At 44.4% G+C, this 21,524-nt stretch overlaps 3 protein-coding genes, 1 long non-coding RNA gene and 1 other non-coding gene across 13 annotated transcripts in view; 3 read left to right on the forward strand and 2 right to left on the reverse strand.

Annotated features, from left to right (window-relative positions):
- LOC116228110 (argininosuccinate lyase) overlaps nucleotides 1-1,582 on the reverse strand; it is a 9,083-nt gene extending 7,501 nt beyond the window's left edge. The window contains exons 1-3 of one of the 3 annotated variants that reach the window (XM_090122671.1): nucleotides 1,544-1,582; nucleotides 1,479-1,509; nucleotides 1,330-1,381 (exon numbers count right to left, since the gene is read on the reverse strand). In XM_090122671.1, coding sequence (XP_089978797.1) covers nucleotides 1,330-1,341 — 12 coding nt within the window. In that variant the 5' untranslated portion in view covers nucleotides 1,342-1,381; nucleotides 1,479-1,509; nucleotides 1,544-1,582. Of the gene's footprint in view, nucleotides 1-809; nucleotides 907-1,329; nucleotides 1,382-1,478; nucleotides 1,521-1,543 lie in introns of those variants that run through there. The other 2 variants (XM_090122673.1, XM_090122672.1) reach the window with 2 other exon arrangements.
- LOC116228115 (uncharacterized) overlaps nucleotides 1-7,669 on the forward strand; it is a 16,675-nt gene extending 9,006 nt beyond the window's left edge. Inside the window, exons 6-8 of one of the 2 annotated variants that reach the window (XR_016459269.1) lie at nucleotides 569-643; nucleotides 7,329-7,398; nucleotides 7,556-7,667. This is a non-coding gene — a long non-coding RNA (uncharacterized LOC116228115). Of the gene's footprint in view, nucleotides 1-568; nucleotides 644-7,328; nucleotides 7,399-7,555 lie in introns of both variants that reach the window. The other variant, XR_004166704.2, reaches the window with a different exon arrangement.
- Nucleotides 3,342-13,278, reverse strand: LOC116227864 (delta-1 crystallin). Of its 2 annotated transcripts, XM_090122669.1 has the most exons (18): nucleotides 13,197-13,278; nucleotides 13,023-13,085; nucleotides 11,718-11,912; nucleotides 10,668-10,751; nucleotides 10,298-10,354; nucleotides 9,936-10,033; nucleotides 9,509-9,586; nucleotides 9,121-9,198; nucleotides 8,925-8,977; nucleotides 8,550-8,612; nucleotides 8,222-8,336; nucleotides 7,562-7,646; nucleotides 7,323-7,382; nucleotides 7,068-7,151; nucleotides 6,681-6,761; nucleotides 6,481-6,585; nucleotides 6,202-6,308; nucleotides 3,342-5,710 (listed from the first exon to the last, which is right to left on the reverse strand). In XM_090122669.1, exons 2-18 carry the CDS (start codon nucleotides 13,032-13,034, stop codon nucleotides 5,560-5,562), a joined length of 1,506 nt encoding a protein of 501 aa, XP_089978795.1. In that variant the 5' UTR covers nucleotides 13,035-13,085; nucleotides 13,197-13,278; the 3' UTR covers nucleotides 3,342-5,559. The 2 variants fall into 2 exon arrangements, with proteins under 2 accessions (XP_089978795.1, XP_089978796.1); XM_090122670.1 differs by lacking the exon at nucleotides 6,481-6,585.
- Nucleotides 9,783-21,524, forward strand: part of CRCP (CGRP receptor component) — a 43,110-nt gene continuing 31,368 nt past the window's right edge. Inside the window, exons 1-3 of one of the 5 annotated variants that reach the window (XM_031591762.2) lie at nucleotides 9,783-9,976; nucleotides 12,641-12,785; nucleotides 20,105-20,141. In XM_031591762.2, coding sequence (XP_031447622.2) covers nucleotides 12,775-12,785; nucleotides 20,105-20,141 — 48 coding nt within the window. In that variant the 5' untranslated portion in view covers nucleotides 9,783-9,976; nucleotides 12,641-12,774. Of the gene's footprint in view, nucleotides 9,977-12,640; nucleotides 12,786-18,107; nucleotides 18,264-19,814; nucleotides 19,969-20,104; nucleotides 20,142-21,524 lie in introns of those variants that run through there. The other 4 variants (XM_090122682.1, XM_090122683.1, XM_031591760.2 and 1 more) reach the window with 4 other exon arrangements.
- TRNAG-GCC (transfer RNA glycine (anticodon GCC)) lies at nucleotides 17,956-18,026 on the forward strand. Its single transcript has one exon. It is a non-coding gene; the product is annotated as a tRNA-Gly (tRNA).

The raw sequence follows: 21,524 nt of genomic DNA on the forward strand, positions 1-21,524 counted from the left end.
ACCCTTGAACATGTCATCTACCTAATTACTTCACTATGTGACAAAAGACAAGTACCTAATTCCTGCCACACATCATGACACTATGCGTGTAAACCCTTTGCATCAGTGATTTAGCAACTGAATGGATTCATTAGGAGCCATACATGACACTTGGTCAGATCTTTGCTTATCTGGGTAGGATGCCTCCTGAAGCCTTAGCTCTGGCAAACTTGAATGGAAATTTGAATAGTTTGCTCTGGCAAACTTGAATAGGAATGTTACTTGTGCACAAAGCTTGCAACTAATCCAAGATTTCAAAAGCATCTCTCCAGTACCAGGAGGCACAAAGAATAAATTGGAGAACATTTAAAGGAAGGGTCTAAATATATTTGCCATTGCAGATTGCAAAATAATCACTAATCTGTATGATTTTTAAGTACCCCTGTCCTGTCAGTCTTTTCTCATACCGTACATTGTAACTACCATGGACAGCAAACAGTTGGCCAACACATCTGCAAACTAATCTGTGCTGGGGTTTTATCAGTCAGACAAAATACTGTTGAGTAACCCTGGAAACTTTTTTCCCTAGTGACTATCTCCACATCTCTGCCAATGTCTGCTGAAACAACGCGTCTGAGGGGACAGCAAGAGAAAGCCTATAGAGGTAAGTGTTGCACGTAGTTCTTTTCACATCTTTACAGCAGCTCTGTCAGCCAGCTGAAGAGAGGTAAAAAGAAAAATCAGAATCTGAAAGGAAAAGTTAGAGGTCCTCAGTGGATCCAGTGCCCATGGAACTATGGCATAGGGATGTAAAAATCAAAAGCCAGTACCAGATGCTAAGTGCTTGGATGAGGAACTGCTCCGTCTTAGGCATATCTTCTGTGCTATGGGGCTCCACAGAAGTAAGACGTGGTTCAGCAGAAACTGCTACAGATACATTTGCAGTCAGGAAAGCAAAACAGAAGGATTAACTTTAGCTAGCTACTGAACTCTGGTCAGGCTAGCACAGTCAGACAGCTGATGGACACAGTCATCTGTAACCAGCAGCTGAGGAAGCCAAGGCTGCAGTAGCCACTCTGAAAGCAGAAGGCATGAGTTGCTAAGACAATTAGTCACTAGGCACAGAAACTGAAAATGAAGCTTTTGTATACAGAAGTAGTTACACAAGCTTTTGTAAAGTATCTGCCTAAGCACAAGCTGGCCTGAGTGAAGTGCACCAGTGCATTAAATTAGTCTCCCCAAGGTAAGGGGAGGAACCTGAAGGAAACAGCAGGCTGCAGAGACTTAGACTGTAACAGAGTTGAGCTTGCATTTGCCAGAGCACTGGTAGGAAAAGCAGTTTGCCCTCACCTCAGATGCCATTTCAGACGTTTGCTCGTGTGCACAGCACTCCCAGTGCAACCTGTGGAACAGAACGGAACGAAACAGCTCAGCTCTGGCCCTTCCCTGGCACCTCAACCCAGCAGTAAGGCCCCACCGAGCCCCCCAGCCCCACTCACCGTCTCAGCAGCTCAGCCCAGCTAGTCGTTCCGTGCTACACACCCCTCTTCCTTGCTTTTACACGCCTCGGAGCCTTGCTGGCAGCTCGTCCCGCCCCGGCAGGGCGGGGTGTCCCTTCAACCGGCCCCACTCCACTTCCCCCTCCCTTGTAGGACCCCGCAGAACTGGCTCGTTTCTGCTTGGCATTTGGAAGTGTGCTGCTACCACATATTTTTTCTATCTGTACAATGCCAGAAGTATTTGAGAGAGTACACGAAGTGCAACCTAATTTTCTTGTCCCTTTCGGGTTTTTCTTGCCTTTCATCATCCCTGTTGTCACAAGACTGTAGGGTGATTTAGGTAGGAAGAGATGTAATCTAGCCATCTTTTCTGTCATTCCTCACTCCTTCTACTCATCCTCTCCTTTCTGAGTTGAAGATGAAGCCTGAGGCCCAGTGGGATTGTATGATTAGGGTATGTTGGTTTCTGTAGCAAAGCGGCTCAGGCAATGACACAGTTTAGCATCAGACTTGTCTGCCTCTGGCTACCCAGCCTGAATGAGCAGATATATTTTGTCGCTGGGTTTCCAGAGCACTGCCTTCAGTATCAGCCCAGAACAAAGTTCACATTCTGTCTGGATTTATAACCAACTCTGAATTTGTTGCTTCTCAAACATTTCCGCTTGTGATCTTTTTTTTTTTTTTTCCTGGTGCGATGATTTTTCCCTCTAAGACTAGCAGGCCTGCAGACACACACAGCATCACACTGTCTGCACTGGAAAAAGCTGTTTGAAAGTTTTTCACCAGTTTCCTTCCTCTTCTGAAGCCCTCCATACTTGATGCTACTCTTGTCTTGATGGTCTTTCTTGAGTGTCTTTGTCCTTATTCTGGGTTTTGACTGAAGGTTGTTGGAAAGCTGTCAAAACAGTAAGCACCATCTTTGCATCTAGAATGGATTATATACGATTATATACAGGGAGAGGCTTTAATTTACCTCCTGGTGTTTGTGATACAGGTTCCATATTGGTTATATGGAACATGCATAACATATACAAAGAATGTACCTCTATGCTTAACCTCTCACTGCAGAGAAGTTGCTCGAAGTCCACAAGGGTTGGAGGAGGATGCTCAACACACTGCAGTCAGGAGGGTTAGAGGGCACGCAGCTGCTCCTGACACCCACAGGGCTAGAGAAAGGAAAATGGGATCTCTATGGCATTTCCTGAGTTTCCCTGTGTCTACAATTTGAGTTTTTATACCATTAAGCATCCTATATATGTATGATATACATTGTTTGTGTAATTTGGTTTCTAAATATTACCTGTATTTAAACAGTGGCGTGGTTAAATATAACAGTGAAAGTTCCAATTTCTGTTCTACTTCTAGGCCTCTATGTAATTTTTTCCACTTCTTTGTACTTTTGTACACTTATTCTGGAATGTGAGGCATAGAAATGACTGAGGAATCACAATGAAGTTTGGTTTGTGTTGCTGCTGGTGAAGGTTAGATGGATACATTTGGGTATTGCTGTCTCATATTCATCCCTGGTGCCTGCAGGGGACGTTGCTGTTATACAAATCCATCTGGTCTCACTACTCTTTTGTGACAGTGGAGAAGTGTTAGCAGCTCTGCTTTTCTAATTGAGAACTAGAGGGCAGAATGACCATGCATAGTAATGTGTTTAGGAGACAAAATATTCAGTGGGACTTTTCCAGAGCATGAAAGCAGGCTAGAGATATTTTCCTTGAGGAGACTAAGTGAATATTTCTTTACTTTTTGTAATGTTTAAGAGCCTCTGTATAGGCTTTTTATCTGGTTGGATGTCAGATCAGAATTACTGAACCATCTGCTGAGTCTTTTAGTAGTTTATTAAAAGACTACATATCAGAATGCCTATCTAAATTGATAGCTATTGAATTCTTGGCTTAAATGACTTCCTGTTGTCTGTGACAGAGCAGGGATTTAAGTCCAAGTCCCCCCCAACTACTGTCCAAGGCACTGATCCTTATGTTTGTGCAGAACTTCTGAGGATGAGAGGCAGGGCTTTAAGCACTCAGATCACAATGTGTCATAATAGAGTGACAGTGGAAGTGTGAAGGTGTTCTGGGTCAGTTTCCTGTAATGTCTGTGGAGCTTCAGAGACCTTCAGAGTCTCCTCCCCATCAATGTTATTCCATAATTTTAAGAAAACGGTGGATTGGTGGGAAGTAGCAATGATTATGAACTACTCATCTACGTAGGAGACTGTGATGTGACAATCTGCTAAAATCTCTGCTTTGCTTTCAATTTGGCAGGGCCCCATGTCATTTGGTACCAGCTATAAGGAGTAATGCTAGGCACTTGCTGCTAGGAGCAAGAGGAAATCTGTTTGGCTGAGACCTCTTAAGGTACTGAGCAGGGCTAGGAGATACAAACAAAGAAAAAGAGGGGAGTAGCACGAATTGAGAAAGATTATGGGAGAGAAGGAAAGAAATATGAGAAAGAAATGGAGAGAGATCTTTTGCTCTGGCTTTGTTAGTGTTGGGTATTGGTGTCACCTCTCCCTCTATTGCACCTTTCCCCTCAGTTAAGTAAGCAGAAGTGATTTCCCTTCCACAGCTAACCTATCTAGAGACTCAGGCACAAGCTCTGTTTCTGTTTTGGAACATAAAGTAACAGAGCAAATACAAAGGTGGTTTATGGAGCAGTAATTTAAATGTGGTGTTCTTTACATGGCAGCAGAATAAATCATGTTTAAGGCTAAAAGTAAGGGGAGAGTGAGGGTGATATGAAGCGTTGAAGAAAGGGAAGTTTGTATTGCTGGTGCTTCTATGTATTTCAAGAACTAATGCTGTAAAGGTAGATTGAAAGCACTTATTGTCTTCTGTAGTACATCATTAATGGCAGGAGGTTTAGTTCACAGTACTTTGCACTGTCTGTGCTACAGTCCTTAACCAAAACATGGTGAGGCAATGCTTGTGTTCCTGCCTTTACCTACGTGTGTTGCAGAGCCTTGCAGTACTCTGAGTCAATAATGTGTTGCTGTATCAGCGTGGAGGGCAGGGTGCTGAGCAAACCACCAGCTTTAAAATGTTTTGACAAAAGAGAAATTTTCCATGACAATTAGCACTATTGTATTGTCAGTACCAAGTTAGTGTTTAATGAAATCTTCCCTGTCTTCTCTATAGAAATAGTTTTTCCTTTGCCTTTCATTGAAGTCATTCCATGCAGTCATTCTGTGCAGAAATCACTGCAGAACACTAATGCAGGGGAATGTTACAAATGCTTATTGAATCAAATATTTTCCCCATAAAAAAAGACACCAAAGTGGTGCACTTGCATTCCTAATATAATGCTTTTTCTTGCCTGTGTTCTGATTTTACATTTGCAAGGGCAGAAGGGAAGATGGTAGATTATTACTAAGGGTTAGCCAGCAATGCCAGCTTATTTTCAAGTACTCTGCCCCCAGCTAGCTTGTACTGGGTCACACAGAAAAAAGAGTTTTCCTGGAAACAATGCAACTCCTGTTTTTTGGAGTAAACCAGAGCAGAAGGTGGTTTAATGATGAATGAGGAGGAGCTGTGGATTGTCCTGCTGACCACGTTCTGCTTAAGACTAAGCATGTTCCACTGCCAGCTGATGAGGAAATTTTTCCCTGCCAGAAGGCAGACAGCCTGACTGGCTGGGAAAGATAGTCCTAGCTGGAATTCAATGGGGGCTGGACATGTGGCATGTGTTACAGATATAGTACCATGTGTCTTTCCCTACGCACACCCCGATCTTTCCTCAGCATGTTGTATAGCTTGCTGTGGCACAGCTGTGTCCAGCCTTGTGCTGTGTCCAACTGCTCCCATCATTTGCAGGTCTCCTGATGTAGACACACCCTCCTGTTGCCCTCCTTGCCCAGTAGAGTTTCTCCCCTCATACCTTTCCTTTGCCAGGAAGGAGAGAGTTCATTCACACCAGTGACCAGCCCCAGAAGGGCTGAGGAAGCCCAATTTTGTCCCTTGAAAGCAATACGCAACACAGAAGTTTCAGTGAACTACAATACACCACAGTGTTTATTAACTCTGGATTAGTGTGATAAGCACAACGCTGCAGCCACGGGATATGTCCCCACACTCTAAGCTTGCTCCTTCTGCTTCTTCAGCAGCTCTCTCAGCTGCTCGATCTGGGCAGTCACGCTGCTCTTGGCAGTACCACCCACAGCAGTGTACTGCTCCACGCTGTTGACAACGCTGAAGACCTGGGAGACATCGCTGGCAAACAGAGGGCTGGGGAGGCAAAGAGAAGAGGTATCAGTGGGGAATGATGGGCACTGCTTGATGGCTTTATACTGCCTGTGGAGAAAATAAGGAAGTAGAGGCTGAGCCTTTTCCAAGGGGAAAAGCATCATGAAGCTCTGCTTCTGCACTTCTAGTGCCTGTCAGGAGCAGTTCCTGACATACCAAAGACACAGCTGCAAGGGCAGAGGGAGGAAGGAAGTCTGAAGCCAAACTCCTCTACAGCGCCTGTGCCTCCAGGTCAAGGCATGAATTTCTCCATTTCCTCCCAGTACCTGTGGCCCATGCCCTGCATAAGTTCAGTGCTAGTGATATTGTGCCCCTTCAGCTGATACAAGCTTGGCAGTAACAGCAATGGTATATATATAGACCAGGAAGAATTTTGCAGTTCTGTCAAGCCCAGGGTATGTGCAGAAGGGGACCATAAGAAAGCCAGGCTGACACCTGTCTTTTGAGGGTATCTATGGTAATGTGGTACAAACCTGATGCTCTTCAGGTCCTCCAGGGTGAGATTATTGATGGTGATGCCTTTAGTCTCAGCAAGGTGGACGGCCTTCCCAGAAGCAGTTTGGGCTTGTCTGATGGGCATCTGCAATGAGAAGCAAAGAGCACAATCAAGTAACCAGGCAAATGAAGCGCAGTCTTGGGCAAGAGTAGATGTGCTCTCATTTTGGTTGGTTTGATTTTAATTAGAGAAATGAAATCCAAATCCTTGTTTTCTGGGGTGTGAAGAGGGGAGGCATTAGGACGTAAAATTCCACCTGTAAATTACTATCAAGTCCACCCGGCAGCAGTTCCACTACTTGGGATACATGTAAAGAATGTGTTTCCAGCTCTCGTGTTTGTTGACCCACACTGACCATCACCTGGGGACAGAACAGAAGGCCTCATCTCAGGCCCTCACTGAGCAGTATTCTGAATCTAAAGAAGTCAGAGCTCCAAGCCTTCCTCTGATACTTACTCCTTTACGAACCAAGTAGAGAGCCAGATCAGTAGACAGCAACTCAGGGGTCAGAGCCTTCTCCATGTTCTCCTTGTTGATCTGCAGAGAAGAGGTGCAGAGCAAGAAGTTATCATCTGCTGCTCTTTGGGGACACATTTAGTGGTCTCAGTGAGGGGACTTCATCAAGGAGGGACCAGGCTCTCCAATGACCTTCTGCCCAAGTGTATCTGAGCTGCCTGTGGTGGGGCACTACCAAGCAGTAAGAGTGAGCAAGTCTTCATGTTAGGAGCAGACTAGAGCTCTTGTATCTGTATTACACTTAAAATGTGACCTCCAACCACATTCAATATGAGAATGAGATATTGAATGAATATCTCATTCAATAATGAGAAGCTGAAGCCTTACCTGGAGGGTAGAAATCACTCCAGTGGCAACTTGGAGCACAGCAGTCAGAGTGTCCACAACATCAAGGACAGCTTCCTTATCCTCCTGTGTGAGAGCATGGATGGAAATTACTATTAGATGAACTGACGCAGCCTCAGTTTTATCATCTTGCACACCAGCTGTACTTGTGCAAGAAATATAGTGCAAGAGACTTCTCTACAGCAGGAGACAACACTTGACACAAAGAACTGGAGTGGAAGCTAACATCTGCTTTACCTGCAGATCCTTGCTGAAGGTGCTTGGAATTCCTTTCAGAACCATGAGAATAGCAGCCAACTGCAGAGAGAAACAGGTATGGCAGTTAGTTACAGGAAGACAAGCACATTGCCCCAGCAGAGATTCACAGCCTATGCCCAGCATAATTTCAATTTTTATACAGAAGCATGAAGAAGGAAGCTTCTTCAGCCCCAATATGAGCAGTTTCCCTGCCCCTCTTCTTTCTTTAACAGGCTCACCCGTCCAAACACACGACCAGCTTTGCTGCGGATCAGTTCCAGGCTATCAGGGTTCTTCTTCTGAGGCAACAGGCTGCTGCCAGTGCTGGAAGAAAAATGTTGGGAGTATAATGGTGAGCAAGACCCCAGTCTGTGCAGATGCAGACTAAGACATGCAGCATGCTGGCCCAGCCCTGCAAAAGTGATTTGTAGCCCCCCTTGTCTGGACACCTGTCTCAGTATAGGAAAGCAGTGAAGTGAGTGCACAGAGTTTCTCATGTTTCCCAAAGCAGAGTCTTTGGTTTTGCCGTCCTGTCTGGAGCTACCACCCAGTGCTGCCTCTCAGAGGAGACAAAACAGAAGCTTCTCTTCAAGGCCCAGTTGCACAGAAGGCATGAGCAGGCAGGACTTGTTTTTCTGTGCCCTCAGAGAGGCAGGGCAGTGGCCGTGCTGCATTGAGAGACAGGAAGTCTGTTAGTATTGCAAACACGGGCTGTTCTGGGAAGGGCTTTGGCAGGAATTCCCAGCAGAGAAGGAAGTTCTCTGTGCCTGTTCTCTTACAGCATATTTCTGCCAGCAGTAGCTGGGGAGGAGTGAATGGAGATGTGATTGAGTTGCCAGAAACAGAAATCAGGGACAAGGAGAGTCTTGGGGATGGACTGTCAGTGACCAGGCCCCTACCTGTAGGCATCAGAGAGGGTCACAAAGCCAAACTCAGTGGTGCTGAAGATGATGAGATCTTCGGCCAGCTTGCTAAGGTGGATCATCAGCAGGGTGGCAACAGAGATTAATTCCACTGCAGAAAAGGCAGAAAAGCAGGAGGTGAAAAGGGCGTTTGTGTTTGACAAACCAGGGAGCCCTGACTGGAGCTTAGACATGTGCAAAGATTTCCTGTTTGGTTACTTCCCAGTGTGGGATTTCAGCTCCCTTGTTAAATGATGTTAACTGGGAAGGTGCCCGGTGTCTGCTTCTAACATGGGGGAGGGAAGAAGGATAGAGTTGTACTTACCCACAAAGTCTCTCTCACTGATGGCATCTATGCTGTTCAAGGTGATGGAAGTCATGTCCAGTTCTGTAAGGAAAATGACAGATAGAAGAGGTCAGATTTATCGTGACCAGGGCTTGACATTATCAGACTCTCCCAGCCTACAGGTGACTGAGTCCTTGAGTAGTCCCAACAGCAACCAATGCTGAAGTGTAACACTGCATGGGAGCTACCACCTCACAGACATAGCCCTCTTTTTGCATTAAAAAAGCATATGAATCCTTGACACTTGGTCCAAGATTATAGTGCGTGACGATGCCTTGGGAAACCACTTGTTTTTTCTTCCCTCCCTCCCAGATACATCAAGTAGACCCATGCTACTCAACAGTAGACATTTACCGCTACGCAGAAGCTCTCTGTCAATTTCCAGTGGGTTGCCTGCCAGGACACCACTGCCAAGAAGAAGGAAACAGAAGTCACATATATTATCTTGCAAACCCCAATCAAAATTGATCTTTGTTAAGTGGAGAAGATATCCCTCAAGACATTAGATAACAAAGTGATACCCAGGGATTACACAGAAAGTAGACATTACCTTCCCAGAGGCAAGACAGTGATCCTTTTCTTCACCTCACCCAGGCGCTCAGAATCACGGGTCAGTGCAACAGCGTGGCTAGGAGGGGACATGAGAGAGAAAGCAGATGAAGCTAAAAAATGTTGCATGAGCCAAGAAGTAATACTGGCCAAAGATGGGGCATGCTGAGAGTTGGCCTTCACAGTGCACTCAGCATTTGCATTTCTGGCTGGTCAGAGCCAAGAGGCACTGGACATGGAGCTTTCCTGTGGCAGCTTTTAGGGTTAGTTCTGCTGTGTCTCCCCCCACTGCCCCATCAGAGAACGATGCACTTCTAGGCTCCATCTGTGCAGGGCTCCAAGAATGGAGAAAGCTTCCCTTCCCAGAGTCCAGTGTGAAAGGTGGTTACCTGAGCAGGAACTGGCTCCATCTGATGGGCAGAGCTTTCTGCAGGTGGGTATAGCCAGGCATGATAACATCAATTTCTCTGCATATGACAGAAGAGAAAGACAGCTGTCAGTATAGAGAGCAGTGGAAGGTACACTCTTGGGTTTTCTGGCAAGGTAATGAGGAGAATATCTTTAGCCTGTGTTGTACTGTACATGGTCTTTGCATTCCTCTCCCTATATCCCTAGGATACAATGAGGAAAGAGGAATGTCTCTCTGACGTGGGCTGTGGAGAAAGAGTAGCTATTCCCTGTGCTATTACACAGTGCCTGACTATAACATCTTCTGCAGAAGACTTTGCTGTTGCCATGATTGTTACCAGTCAAAGAGCAAGTCTAGAGTCTCCTGTCCCAAGAAGGCTGAGACCATGGACATGGGAAAGGACTTACATAGCAGCGCGCTCCACCAGGGTCTTGATGAGCTGCAGCAGGTGAGTGGAGATGACAGAGATGGAACTCTTCAGGAGCAGCTTCAGGTCAGTCACAACCTGGATAAGATTGGCCATAGTCAGAAAAAAAGTATGTGACTTATATGGTAGCCTGACACTGTCATTGTAAAATAACTCCCTCCTTGTTCTTTATGTTGGGAAGATTAATTTTCCATTTATCAGATGTGTCCTTGGTCATATTGATGTTATAATGTCACTATATCTTATTCTATAGGATGGGAGCCAAAGGCAGCTCTGGTCAGAGGTTTCCTGAATTGAGGAGGGGAGGAGCACAATGGGAAAAACAAATAGTTTCATATATACCTGTTCATTCCTGCTTCTTCCAGTCTGCAGCTTTCCAGCTATATCCCCAATCAGCTCCTGAGGACAAGAGAATAACTTCTGTCAGTGTCTCTATTCTGGGCAAGAGCTTATTTGCAAGAGCAGACATCCTCCAAATCAGCAAGGGGTTCAGGTCTAGGATTCTCTTCTGGGGAAGTAGAAGTTTGGATTCTAGGCTAGTACAGCCTCTCTTCCACACAAAAGGGGTCCTGGACTCTGCAAGCTGTGCACCTAGTATGTCAGTATCACAGGGCATTGAGAAATTTCACCATGTTGGGGACTGAGGCACATGTGCTTAATGTCAGGCAGCACTAGCTAGAGAGAGGAATGAGAGGAATTAAAGGAACCAAACCTTCAGTCTGCGTTCAATGGCAGTCTGGATATCCTCATCACTTTGGGTCATTACAAGGATTCCCTTGGATGATTCCTCAGAGATCTATAAATGTTAACAGAAACACAAGTCAGCTCATACTGTTTCCCTGAGCGGGGGACTTGTAAGTTGTCCCCAGGAAATACCAACTTCTGCCACCCAATTTCCAGTTGGGTGGCAGAAGCCTGGGGGCAACCAGCTGGGTGGAAAGCATTCTCATAGGAGCTCCAGCATTCCTGTTCTTTCAGGCCAAGGCTGGCTGCTTGCTCTATCCCTATATTCTCTATTGATCTTGGTGGAGAGTCATCTTTTGATCCTTGCTGATCCTGCAATCCTGGCTATAGCAGGACTTGAGCATCACAGTGAGAAAGTGAGCTGAAGTGGCAGTCATTGCTTTAGCATTGTCCGTAAAGATTTTCCTATACAAACATTGTATAGACTGCCCATTGTCCATGGTAGGTGAGCAACAACAATGAATATTTCAAAAAAAGTGCCTAGTGGCTGACTCTTCTTCACCCCTATACAATACTGTGCATTGCCTTCTACTAGCTCAGGCAGCCAGACACAAAGGGATCCCAAGTGCCACTGGAAAAAGAATATTCCTAATTCATACTGAAACAATTCCTCAGGAATGTTCAGTGTGATGAGGAAGGGAGGGCAGGTCATGCTGAGCACACCTCACCGAGGCACCAGGTTTCCACAAGAAGTATTCACACTTTGCTCATTAGGGATTTTTGCTTTAGCTAGAAGGATTCTAAGCATTTATCTCCTTTACAGATTATCTGCTGGAGTACCAAATGCAATACACACGGGCTTCTCCAGTTCTCCCTGGTTTCAGACAGCATTCCCTTTCAGGAATGCACTTTTCCACATGCCTAGTGCTAAGAAATAGGATAGGGGGATACAGAAGGATGGTTTTTATAGCATCAACTCAGGGAGGTGACAACAGATGCTGTCAGATAAGCTATTCATCAAATACTATTATGGGAATTGTACTGAGCATGCATGACAATTTATGAAGGAAATAAATACCTTTTCCAGGCCACTCAGGATCTTCTCCAGCTCAGTTTTGGTTAGGATGCTAGCCTTCTCCAAGGCTTTGGCATAAGCCATGCTTGCCTGGATATCAACTTCAGACAGTCTCTGCTCAGTGGATATAGAAGAGCTGAGAATCTCCATGATGGGATCTGTGCTTCCAACAAATCTTCCTCCCAAAAGTTTATCCCCCTGAGAGTAATGAAATTAAAGGACATATTTAAATGTATTATTGGTATATTCTCCTAAAAATCTCTCAGTGCCATATTCAAATAAAACTGTGGGCGTGCTCCAGCATCTTCCTTTGCAGTGCTGTAGCACTGATCAGAAAGGCTTCTGGACTTCAAGAGCTTTGAAAAAAAAAAAGTTGAAGAGTTGGAGTAAATGTTATTTTTGCAGGTATTTAGCCTTGAGCTGTCCAGTCTGGCTCAGGAGTCCAAGATATTTTACCCCTGCAGGACTCTGGAGAGATTTTGTCTTGAAAACAAATGTTAGTGCATATAGCACAAGGGCTGTATGGATCTATCTTCAAGGTAGTTACAGGTTATCAACTCCCTCATAGCCTCTTGAAACACCAAAGTAGAAGGTGGCGAGAATGTAAGAAAATACTCAGTTGACCAAGAGCTATGGGCCAAAAGTAGCCACACTCGTAAAACACTCCTAATTACAAAGTGTTTGAAGCTAACACCAAAATGGCTAACGTGCAGACCATTCAGTATTATAAATGTTGAGTAAGAAAAAAAAAAGAGAAACAGCAGCAAGCTCGCAAATCCTCAAACTCCGAGAAGCTACAGCAGCACTGCGGGGCTGCCGGTACCATGGACAGCGGGCGGCTCCGGGAGCCCCTTCCCAGGCAGCCGGTGGAGAGGAGGAAAACTGTAGGCACGAAATGTCAAGTCTACTAACTTTTCTCTTTACAGCAGTTTGTCAACAGGAGCTGCGGCGGAGGAATCGAGTTGTGAAAGCAAGGTTTTGCAGCCCCTCGCTGGGAGCGCAGCCCGCTTCAGTGAATGGATGGAGTGCTGAAGGCCAGTGTTGGGAGCTAAGCGCTTGGATGGTGAAGAGGTATTGGAATATATCTTAGTATATGGCAGTAGATAAGTAGTAAAGAAGCATATTATTGCAGTATATAAGTATGTTGCAGCAAATATGTTTGCTGTTCCCTTTCCATTCAAAATCCTGGGAAAAGAAATCAGGCACCCTGAAGCACCCCTGTGAACACGGCCAGATGCCCTGTGGAGCTATCAGTCAGCTATCAGCACCCCTAGAGCACCCCATAGGAAAAGCAAAGTTCGGCCTCACCTCGGTTGCCATTTCGGACGACGTTTTGCTCGTGTTTGCAGCAATCCTGGCACCTGGTGCAACCTGCAGAACAGCAAGGCGAGGTTCAGTTCAGCTCTCTTTGGCTCAGCTCAGCTCTGCCCCAGCCCCACAGCAGCACAGAGCCTCCCCAGCTGCCCGCACAGCTCTGCTCACCGTCTCTGCAGCTCAGCCCTGGCTGGTTGCTCCGTGCTCTCCGGTCTCACTGCCCCGCTTTTACGTGCCTCGGAGCCTGGGCTGGCAGCTCGTCACGCCCCATTGGGGCGGGGTATCCCCTTGTCCAGCCCAGCTCTGCTCCCCTCCTCCCTGGCCCCCCTCATGCTGCCCACCCCTGTCCTGTGTCCGGCCCCTGCTCAATCAGGAAAAGGTCAGGGAGAGGTTTCCCAGTGGGTAGGGTGGCTGTGAAGAAGAGAGCTGGCAGAGATGCCCTCATGTTTCTTGTTTGTAAAGATATTGGTGTAAGAGTTCTCCCACCTGTGGTGGGAGAGCTTCTGCTGTGTGGTTCCACTGGCAGATCATCTCCTTGTCAGGGAGTATCCTTGTATTGAAGGAGTCCTTTCACTCTGGCATCCCCCTCTACATTGATATGAATGTACTTGGGATGTTGGGCAGATCATCCACACTCCATCTACATTGCCAGCAACACAGAAGAATGAAACAGCTGGGAGCTATTTTGTCTCCAGTTCCCGTGCAGATGAGCCTTTTCACCCCACGTCAAAGGACACTTCAGCTTTCAGGGTTTCTGCTGTCACCAATTGCACTGGGTCAATCTTGAGAAGGTCCTGTGAACCTGAGGCTGTGGGTTGTAAGTTTTGTGCAGTGCCACAGCAGTCACTGGTCTGCAGCTGTGGCAAATAGCCCATGTCTTAACTCCATCAGTCTCTAAATATCATGGTTTTAAAGAATTGATTTAAAAAATGGGAGCGTTGGGAACAGCTGCTCACAAAGCTGCTTCCCAGCACCAGTTTCTCATTAGACACAGCACTTTTCTGCTCTGAAAGAGCACTTGCTGGTTTGCCTTACTGTGTGCTACTACAGTGTAACATGCTTCCATCTGCATGGCACAGACCTTTGGCAAAGCTCATGAAACATATTCTAATTTTCTCATCCCCACTTCTTCCTTCCCTTTTGCTGCCTGTCCTGTCCTTTTTCTTCTTTCTCTCAGTTCTTCAACTTGTCTCCTTTTTCCATTTACTCCAGGACATCTACGCTAGGAAACTGCTTAATTGCTTGCTTTGTGATCACATCCTTCTTGCTTTGAAATCCATCATTTTTACTACTTTTCTTGTCTCTTTCACCCTTTACAAGTGTCCTTGTCTTTACTCCAGGCTTTGACAGGAAATTGCTGTTGTTTTGGGAGAATCATGAGCATTCAGTTTATAACCTGAGTGCACCCAGTACAGAGAGAATCTGTCTCATATTTGTGAGTATAGTTTAGCACACAGCCCAAGTGAGGACTATATGTTTTTCTGCCTAAAGATATCCAGCAGGATGTGCCCAGAGGGAAAAAGGGGAAAAGTAGTGATCCCAGGTGCCCAAGTGAGATGAGAGATCAGTAACACATTCATGTGTTATATTTGTGGTGCTGAAATAAATTGTTCTAATGGATGCTGTGAGACAAAAATCTGCAACCCACATGCAGCCGGGTATTAATCAATGGGAACAACTTAGCTGAATTTCTGCTGTTTTCATAATCCGTGCCTTGACCACAAATCTAGTTTTGTGATCACGAAGCCTTCTGTGTTTGTTATCAGATGATCCTATTTTTATTAATCCATGCCTGGAATTATACATGGCAAGGACAAGTGATTCCACGTGCGATCCATCAGCGGTATCACTTTGCACTGAGCAACTTCACAAGGATTAGTTTATAAGTACAAAACACTGCCCCACGTTGTATCTAGAAGGATATTAATTCTCTCTTTTCCTGCTTTTAGATGAAACACTTCACACCGATCTCTTCTATGCAGTGGTCAACGTAGAATACAGAGTAATATTGCTGTAATAGAAATGGAAGTGAAGCTGTAAAGCCAGTCAGAAATCCTTAATGTGAAACTGAACACTGAACAAATAGGATGTCTTAAAGACACTTAGGGCTGGGGAGGTTTTTTTTTTTTTGAGGGAAAAAATAGTGAAATAGAATTGCAGAATAGGTCTCTTCTAACAAACACTGAAATGTATCCTCATCATTATCATCTTCTTTTTTTGTGCTGCTATTGATGTCTCACTGCTATCTGTTTTCTTCTTTCAGTCCTTTATTTTCTTAATAAAAGAATAGCCTCCCAGATCCCCATTCCCCAGTTAAATCCTGAGGAGGTTCTCATGGAAGGGTGTTTTGTTGTCCACTAGTTTGCCATTTGGCACAGAGAATGGCACGTCACTCATATATTACTATTCCCAGCTGACATACAATGAAGTAGTAAGAGGAAATCGCCCATTTTGCGGCACAAAGAAGTTTAATTAACTATATTTTAATGTCCTCTAAGATTTGAATTTTATTTGTACTTGCTTTAGCAATCACATTCACACCCTTACTATTTACAGTGTTTATTTCTGTTTTGCTGGAAGAGCGCAATACTTGTGGAGTGCAGCTCTAATGTGCTTTTGTGGTGCATAGAAATCCTTTGTTCATAACGGTTTTCATAACTGAGACTGGGGTGACAAAGAGCTACAACACATCTTCTTTAAAAACATTCTTTTTTAAGTGACATTTTGGTTTAGAAAAAGAAAAAAAAAAGCGCTGTGGGCTGAAAGTGCTGGTCAAACGCACCGTCAGCTAGACTGGTGTGAAGCAGTGCTGACATTTTTTGTTATATAAAAAAAAAAAAACAACAACCTTGTTTAATGAATTTTGAATGTAAAAGAAAAAAAGACACTATAGGGTGATCAACGAAATGCTGAATACAGTAAACATCTTTCATGACAAAGAATACAAATACCCTGCAGATCTGCTTTCAATAGCAATTGCTAGGCCCCCTGCTTTCAATAGTTAATACCGAGGCCCCTCTCTACCAAGCCTTAGTGGTAACAATCACAAGCCAATGCTTAAAATGTTGACATGCTAAGCACATTTAGAAAAACCTATGTCTGCATTCCCTATGGATGGTGTAGCATAACTGTCTAACATCTAACGTGCAGCAATTAAAAACAAAGTTCAATGAGCTAATCACTCCATCTCTTCTGCAAAGTTGTATGTAATGGTAATGAGTTCTCTCTTAGAGATTCCCCTGGCATGATGTCAGTGGACCTGTAGCTGGTCGTTTTTGTACTTCAGCCCTAGCAGGCTGCATGTCTCTGCTAAGAAGAATGTAGGAAGAATATTTCTTTTGGAAAGAAAAAGGTTGAGGGCCACTGAGAGAGGCATTTGTGTTGTGCTCATTCTTTCTAGCTGCTGGGATTGGGCGTTGTCATTGTGTAAAAAAGGTCTGGAACAAAACTTTTGGAGAAACACTGAACAGAAAGATGATAAATTGGTGTTGGGGGAGAAATCTGACAAAGGAGAAATACAATTAATATGCTGAAGATTTTGAACCCGTATCTACAGAGAGTGACAAGAGGTAAGGATTTGTAGGATTCTGGAACACAACTCTGGAAATTTGGTAAGGTCTGGAAATAATATTCTCAAATGAAAGCTTTTCAGTTCTTTTCTTCCTTTTAGTCTAGCTGGGAGATGGTGTACAGGCAGTTTCATGGGCAAGATTAGAAACATGGCAAAGAAGCTGCAGAGCATTTGCCAACTTGCAAGGTCACTTAATCCTGACATGAAAAAGACCAGCATCCCTTGCAGCCTATCCACCGGGTCAGACAACAGCTTTCAATCTGCAGGCTAAAGACTCTTCACCTGGCTCTTTTTTCCTAAGGACTCCATGGAAAGTGATTCTGGGGTATAAAATAATTTCCATCTGTACTACAACTTATATGTGGATGGATCCACGTATCTAATGAAACTTTTTTAGGGACCTGCAAATGAAAAGGGCTGGAAAAGCCTTATGGTAGGCTTTTAAACTTTCCCAGAACTTAGGTATCTGACCATGACTGTACCTGAATACCCAAGAGCTGTTTATGGCTGAGCACTTCAGATGAGTCCTGAAGTGCTTCTGTTTTCTCAAATCATTCAGAACTGGCCAACAATTTGCAACACCTCAAGGAGAAGCAAAGACCCAAATTGAGAGTAGATTTTCTCCTGGCTTGACTCCAGAGAGAATATTAGCTAGTGGATTTTGTGTGCTGCTATAACAGATGGTGGGCACAAGATGTCCAAGCCTTCCTCTTCCCTCTATTGCTCTTACAGCCCTGCCCTGAACAAGCAGATGTATGGGACTCATAGAATCAGAGAACATCCCGAGTTGGAAGGGACCCATAAGGATCACTGGATCCAACTCCAGTCTCCACACAGCAACACACAAAAGTCAGACCATAGCAGGACTACACATCTACAGCAGTGCACATATACAGCTATAAGGCTTTACTTTTCTGTTTGCAAATGCTTGATATTGATTTGGAAGGACTACAGCAATGCTATTTTCCACTCCAAATAACATTTTTCATACCAAGTTTTCTGTCTGCAGTAGTTATTGTTCTGCAAGTGAAATCTGCCTTTCCTTTCAACATACAAAGGGTCCACATTCTGTTATTTTTGAGTGGTGCTGCGCTGAGCCAGGATTTGGACCTGGTGGTCGTTGTGGTTCCCTTCCAACTCGGGATATTCTATGATTGTGTTTTTATGGTATATTCTCATCCTCCGTATCATCCAGAGGTGCATCTATTTGAAAGGTTTGTGAATGCCTGAGAGGTCTTTTATTGCTGCGTGAAAATGTCGAAAGCCTATTTGCCATCCAAGGTGGGTATGAGAGCATAAGGGATACGGACAGCAGTCAGCATAGAGGGGTAGAGGGGGAAGCAGCATTCAGCGCAAGCATTGGTGGTTCAGTGGTAGAATTCTCGCCTGCCACGCGGGAGGCCCGGGTTCGATTCCCGGCCAATGCAATTGCTTTTTTTTTTTGGCTTGCGAAAACGTTTCTTTTTATTTGGTTTGGGTTTTTTCTTTTTTTTTTTTTTCTTTTTTTCGGTCGTTCCTCTTCGCTTTCCGCTTCCTCCCTCCTCACCCGAACCTCCTTCAGCCTCACCGCGCGCTCCCGTCCGGCTGTGCTTCGCCAGGTGCCGCCCCTCGCGAGGCGGCGTCCTCATCGCGCGGCTGCGCGGGGCGGCGGACAAGATGGAGGTGTAAGGAGCGGGGCGGGCTGGGGGGCCGCGCTGCTCCCTGTGCGGGGTTCTGTATGGTGTGTGCGGTTCTTTGTGGTGCGTGGGGTTCTTTATTGTGCGTGCAGTTCTGTGTGGTGCGTGCAGGTGTGTCCGTGCGGGTCTGAGCCGAGCGCCTTTTTATCTTGGCATCGCTGTGGGGTTGATGGTGTTTGTCCTGTGCTGAGGCCCAGGAGGCCCTTCTGTCCTAAGAAAGATGATTGATTCTTTTGGTGCGTTCCTTTTTAAGGCTTTGTCTGGGGCTGGTAAGCCTGAATGGCATAAAGGTGAGTTCTGTATCGGTTTTGAAGCAAGGCTTGCTTCCCAGCTCTGTACTTCAGCACAGCAGGCGGTGCTGAAGGCTTAAGATGTAGGCTGGCTCGTTTTCTATCCATTGTAAGAAGAAAAATAAGCACGACGCTGTTTTAAAATAAATAAATTAAAAAAAAGAAAGCGGTTGTCTTAAATAATTTAATTTCTGATAGGTTTCCCAGGGACCCGTTTTCCCAGTAACGCATTTACTCTATAGATCCTCTCACTTTTGTCAGGCAGTGCAATGCCCCAGCAGCGTTATGATTTCCAACAAAACGTCTTTGATCCATAGGGATTTGTGTAGCATAGCCTGGATGCAAAGCTTCTGAAGACTCGCATTTACCTCACAACAGAAGCTATAGGGTTTGTCAAACGTGAATGGCAGCTGCGTGAGCTCACTGGCTGAAGTTTGAGTCGAGTCAGCGAAATGGAAGTTGGAGTTCATCTCAGCGTATTTCAGGAGGTCCTTTTCATTTAAAAACAATGATAGAACCTGTGGAAGTTTGTGGATGCATTTAACGCGTTGGAAAGCGATGAACGGGACGGTTCTATTCAGACCACGGCTGGTGCTTAACAATACATTGCACCTTTTTTGTTGTTGTTATACGCACAGACCTGAGAAAAGCCTTTTTTTTTTTTTTTTTTTTTTCTTTCCTTTTGTATGGAAACTTGCTGTTGTGGTGGCTGCTGACTGCTCAGCACAATGTATTGTGAGGGGAATGTATGGTGTTCTGCGTCAGGCTTTTCCATCCCCTTTTTTTTTTAATTTACGAATATAAGATTACAATATGCAGTAGTAATATAGTTAAATTTAAAAAAAACACATTTAACTTGATGAGAATGCAGTCAGCCTACCTGTGGTGGATAGCAAGTGTTTCTTCATTGGGACGGGATTAATAAGGAAACAGGTGGGAAACAGGGCACTCAGCCTCGTGCTGCTAACGAAGGAGCAGTCACATAAAGATTGAGTTAATGAATAAAGAGGGAACTTTGATAAGTTTTTGAGTGGTTGTTCATTTGTTTTTAGAGCTCATCGTGTTGCGTGTGAATTGAGTGGCATAGCTAGACTCACACGTACATTGCATAGGAATAGTAATTGTATTTTCTTTTTCCTTGTTCTTCACTAATCAGTAACTAGCCTGTGCAATCCTAATGACTTTTCCTGTCAAATAAAACTGGAGGCCTTTCTATGTAGGAGAGGAGATTAGGGTGAATTTGGGTGAGTTTGTCTGAGTAAAAGGAGTGTGAAATGGAAGTGTGTTATGGCTCGTGGGACAGAGTGTATCAAATATGATGGATGTTTATGGAATGATTTGCTGTGGAAAAATAATGATTTTCCTGAAGTGGCAGCAGATTGGTAATTGTAGATTCCTCACAGGTAAGTTTCTGAATGATTTTGTGAAGAAATACAAAAATAGTGTCTGTTCTTCTAGAGCCTGTGATTCTGCAAAGAAAAATTGCAGACGGTTTCATTTGGACCGTAAATAATTGTATTCTTTTTTCTTTTCTTTTAGAAAAGATGCGAATGCTGCACTGCTGAGTAACTTTGAGGTACGTCTGCCTCCATCCTGATGCTGAACCAGCGCTGTGGTGCTGTGCTCAGTCGCCTGTACACTTCTTTTTGAAGTCTGTCTGTGATTATTGTTTTGTCCTCCTATTTTATTTGTTGTTAAGGAAAAAGGAAATCTGGAGAGTCTTATTTTCTAGTGTAGGTAAGTTCCTAATCACTCTCCTATCTCCAGAGTAAAGATGCTTTTTTTTTTTTTTTTTTTTTTTAAGTGAGGTAGAAAGAAATTAGAGGGAATTTGATCCTTATATAGCTCCCTTCTGACTCAGAGTGCTCTGTGACTGTGAAATTTGGTGTTCTTACTGGTTTAACTTCAGCCAGGTGACAGAAAGCTCTCAGTGCATTGTTTATGAAGGTAGCTTTTGAATGGTTTTAGTAAACCGTATGTTTTCTTCATATTGTTTTAATGCTGAGGCTGAAAGTTGCACAGCTGTTTTATCCTATTCTGAAGTAAATCTTAACATGTTTTCTCTCGAGCTGTGTGTGTACAGCAAAACAACTGTCTGGTGGCTGTTAGAAGAGCTTTAATGAGGCTCTTGGGAAGAGCTGTCTTACAAAGAAATAGATATTAGCCACGCTGGCACTAAGTATCTGCTCAAAATAAGTGTACTATTGCAGTACAGAAGATAGCAAGTATTTCGGAGGTTATTTATTGCAAAATCACCTCTGCTTCCTTCTTTGGACATTGGGACTTTGGTATTACTGGGGCTCAGTTGTGGCATTGGCCCCATTTTGTGAAATCTGTGGGTGTCCCAAAGGGATGGTGTGGAGCAGGGAGAACTGCAGAATCAATTCTTTGTGTTCTTTGGACAAAATTCTGTTCAGCTTTGTCTTGATGTTGGTAAATGTACCACATATGTTGAAAAAGAGCAGAAGGAAGTGGGGAAAATGAAGTTACTGATGAGTGCTTATTCAGCTTTCAAAGCACAGCTGTCATGCGTGCAGCTTTCAGCCCTTTGCAGGAAGGGATTTGCAGTGCCTGCAGCTACACTGGGCATGGCTTTTTACTGCTCTTCAAGTTACTGATTCCCTTAAAACTATGGACCTCTTTCTGTTTGCTCCTCTTTTCTTTGATGGCATAGCTAACGTTCTCTTTATCAAGGTAATATTTTACTCAGAAAGTGGTGTTTGAAAGGAAGTGTTCAAGACTGATGCATTTAATGTTCTATGCCTGAATTTCTTTTGTGAGCTTGGGGTTGTTTTTTGATGTCTCATTGTCAGCAGTCATATTGTCTTCAGATAGCTACTCAGTGCATGGTTTCAGCTTGGCTTTCAAGGATTGACTGCTTGTGCTTAATGGACACTGTGTTCCTTTTTCATAGAAGACACCACACAAAGTAAATGCAGGGCTCCTAGCTGCTGTGTTG

Source organism: Phasianus colchicus, chromosome 21 (genome assembly GCF_987193195.1).
Source record: "Phasianus colchicus chromosome 21, bPhaCol1.hap1.1, whole genome shotgun sequence".
NCBI lineage: Eukaryota > Metazoa > Chordata > Aves > Galliformes > Phasianidae > Phasianus > Phasianus colchicus.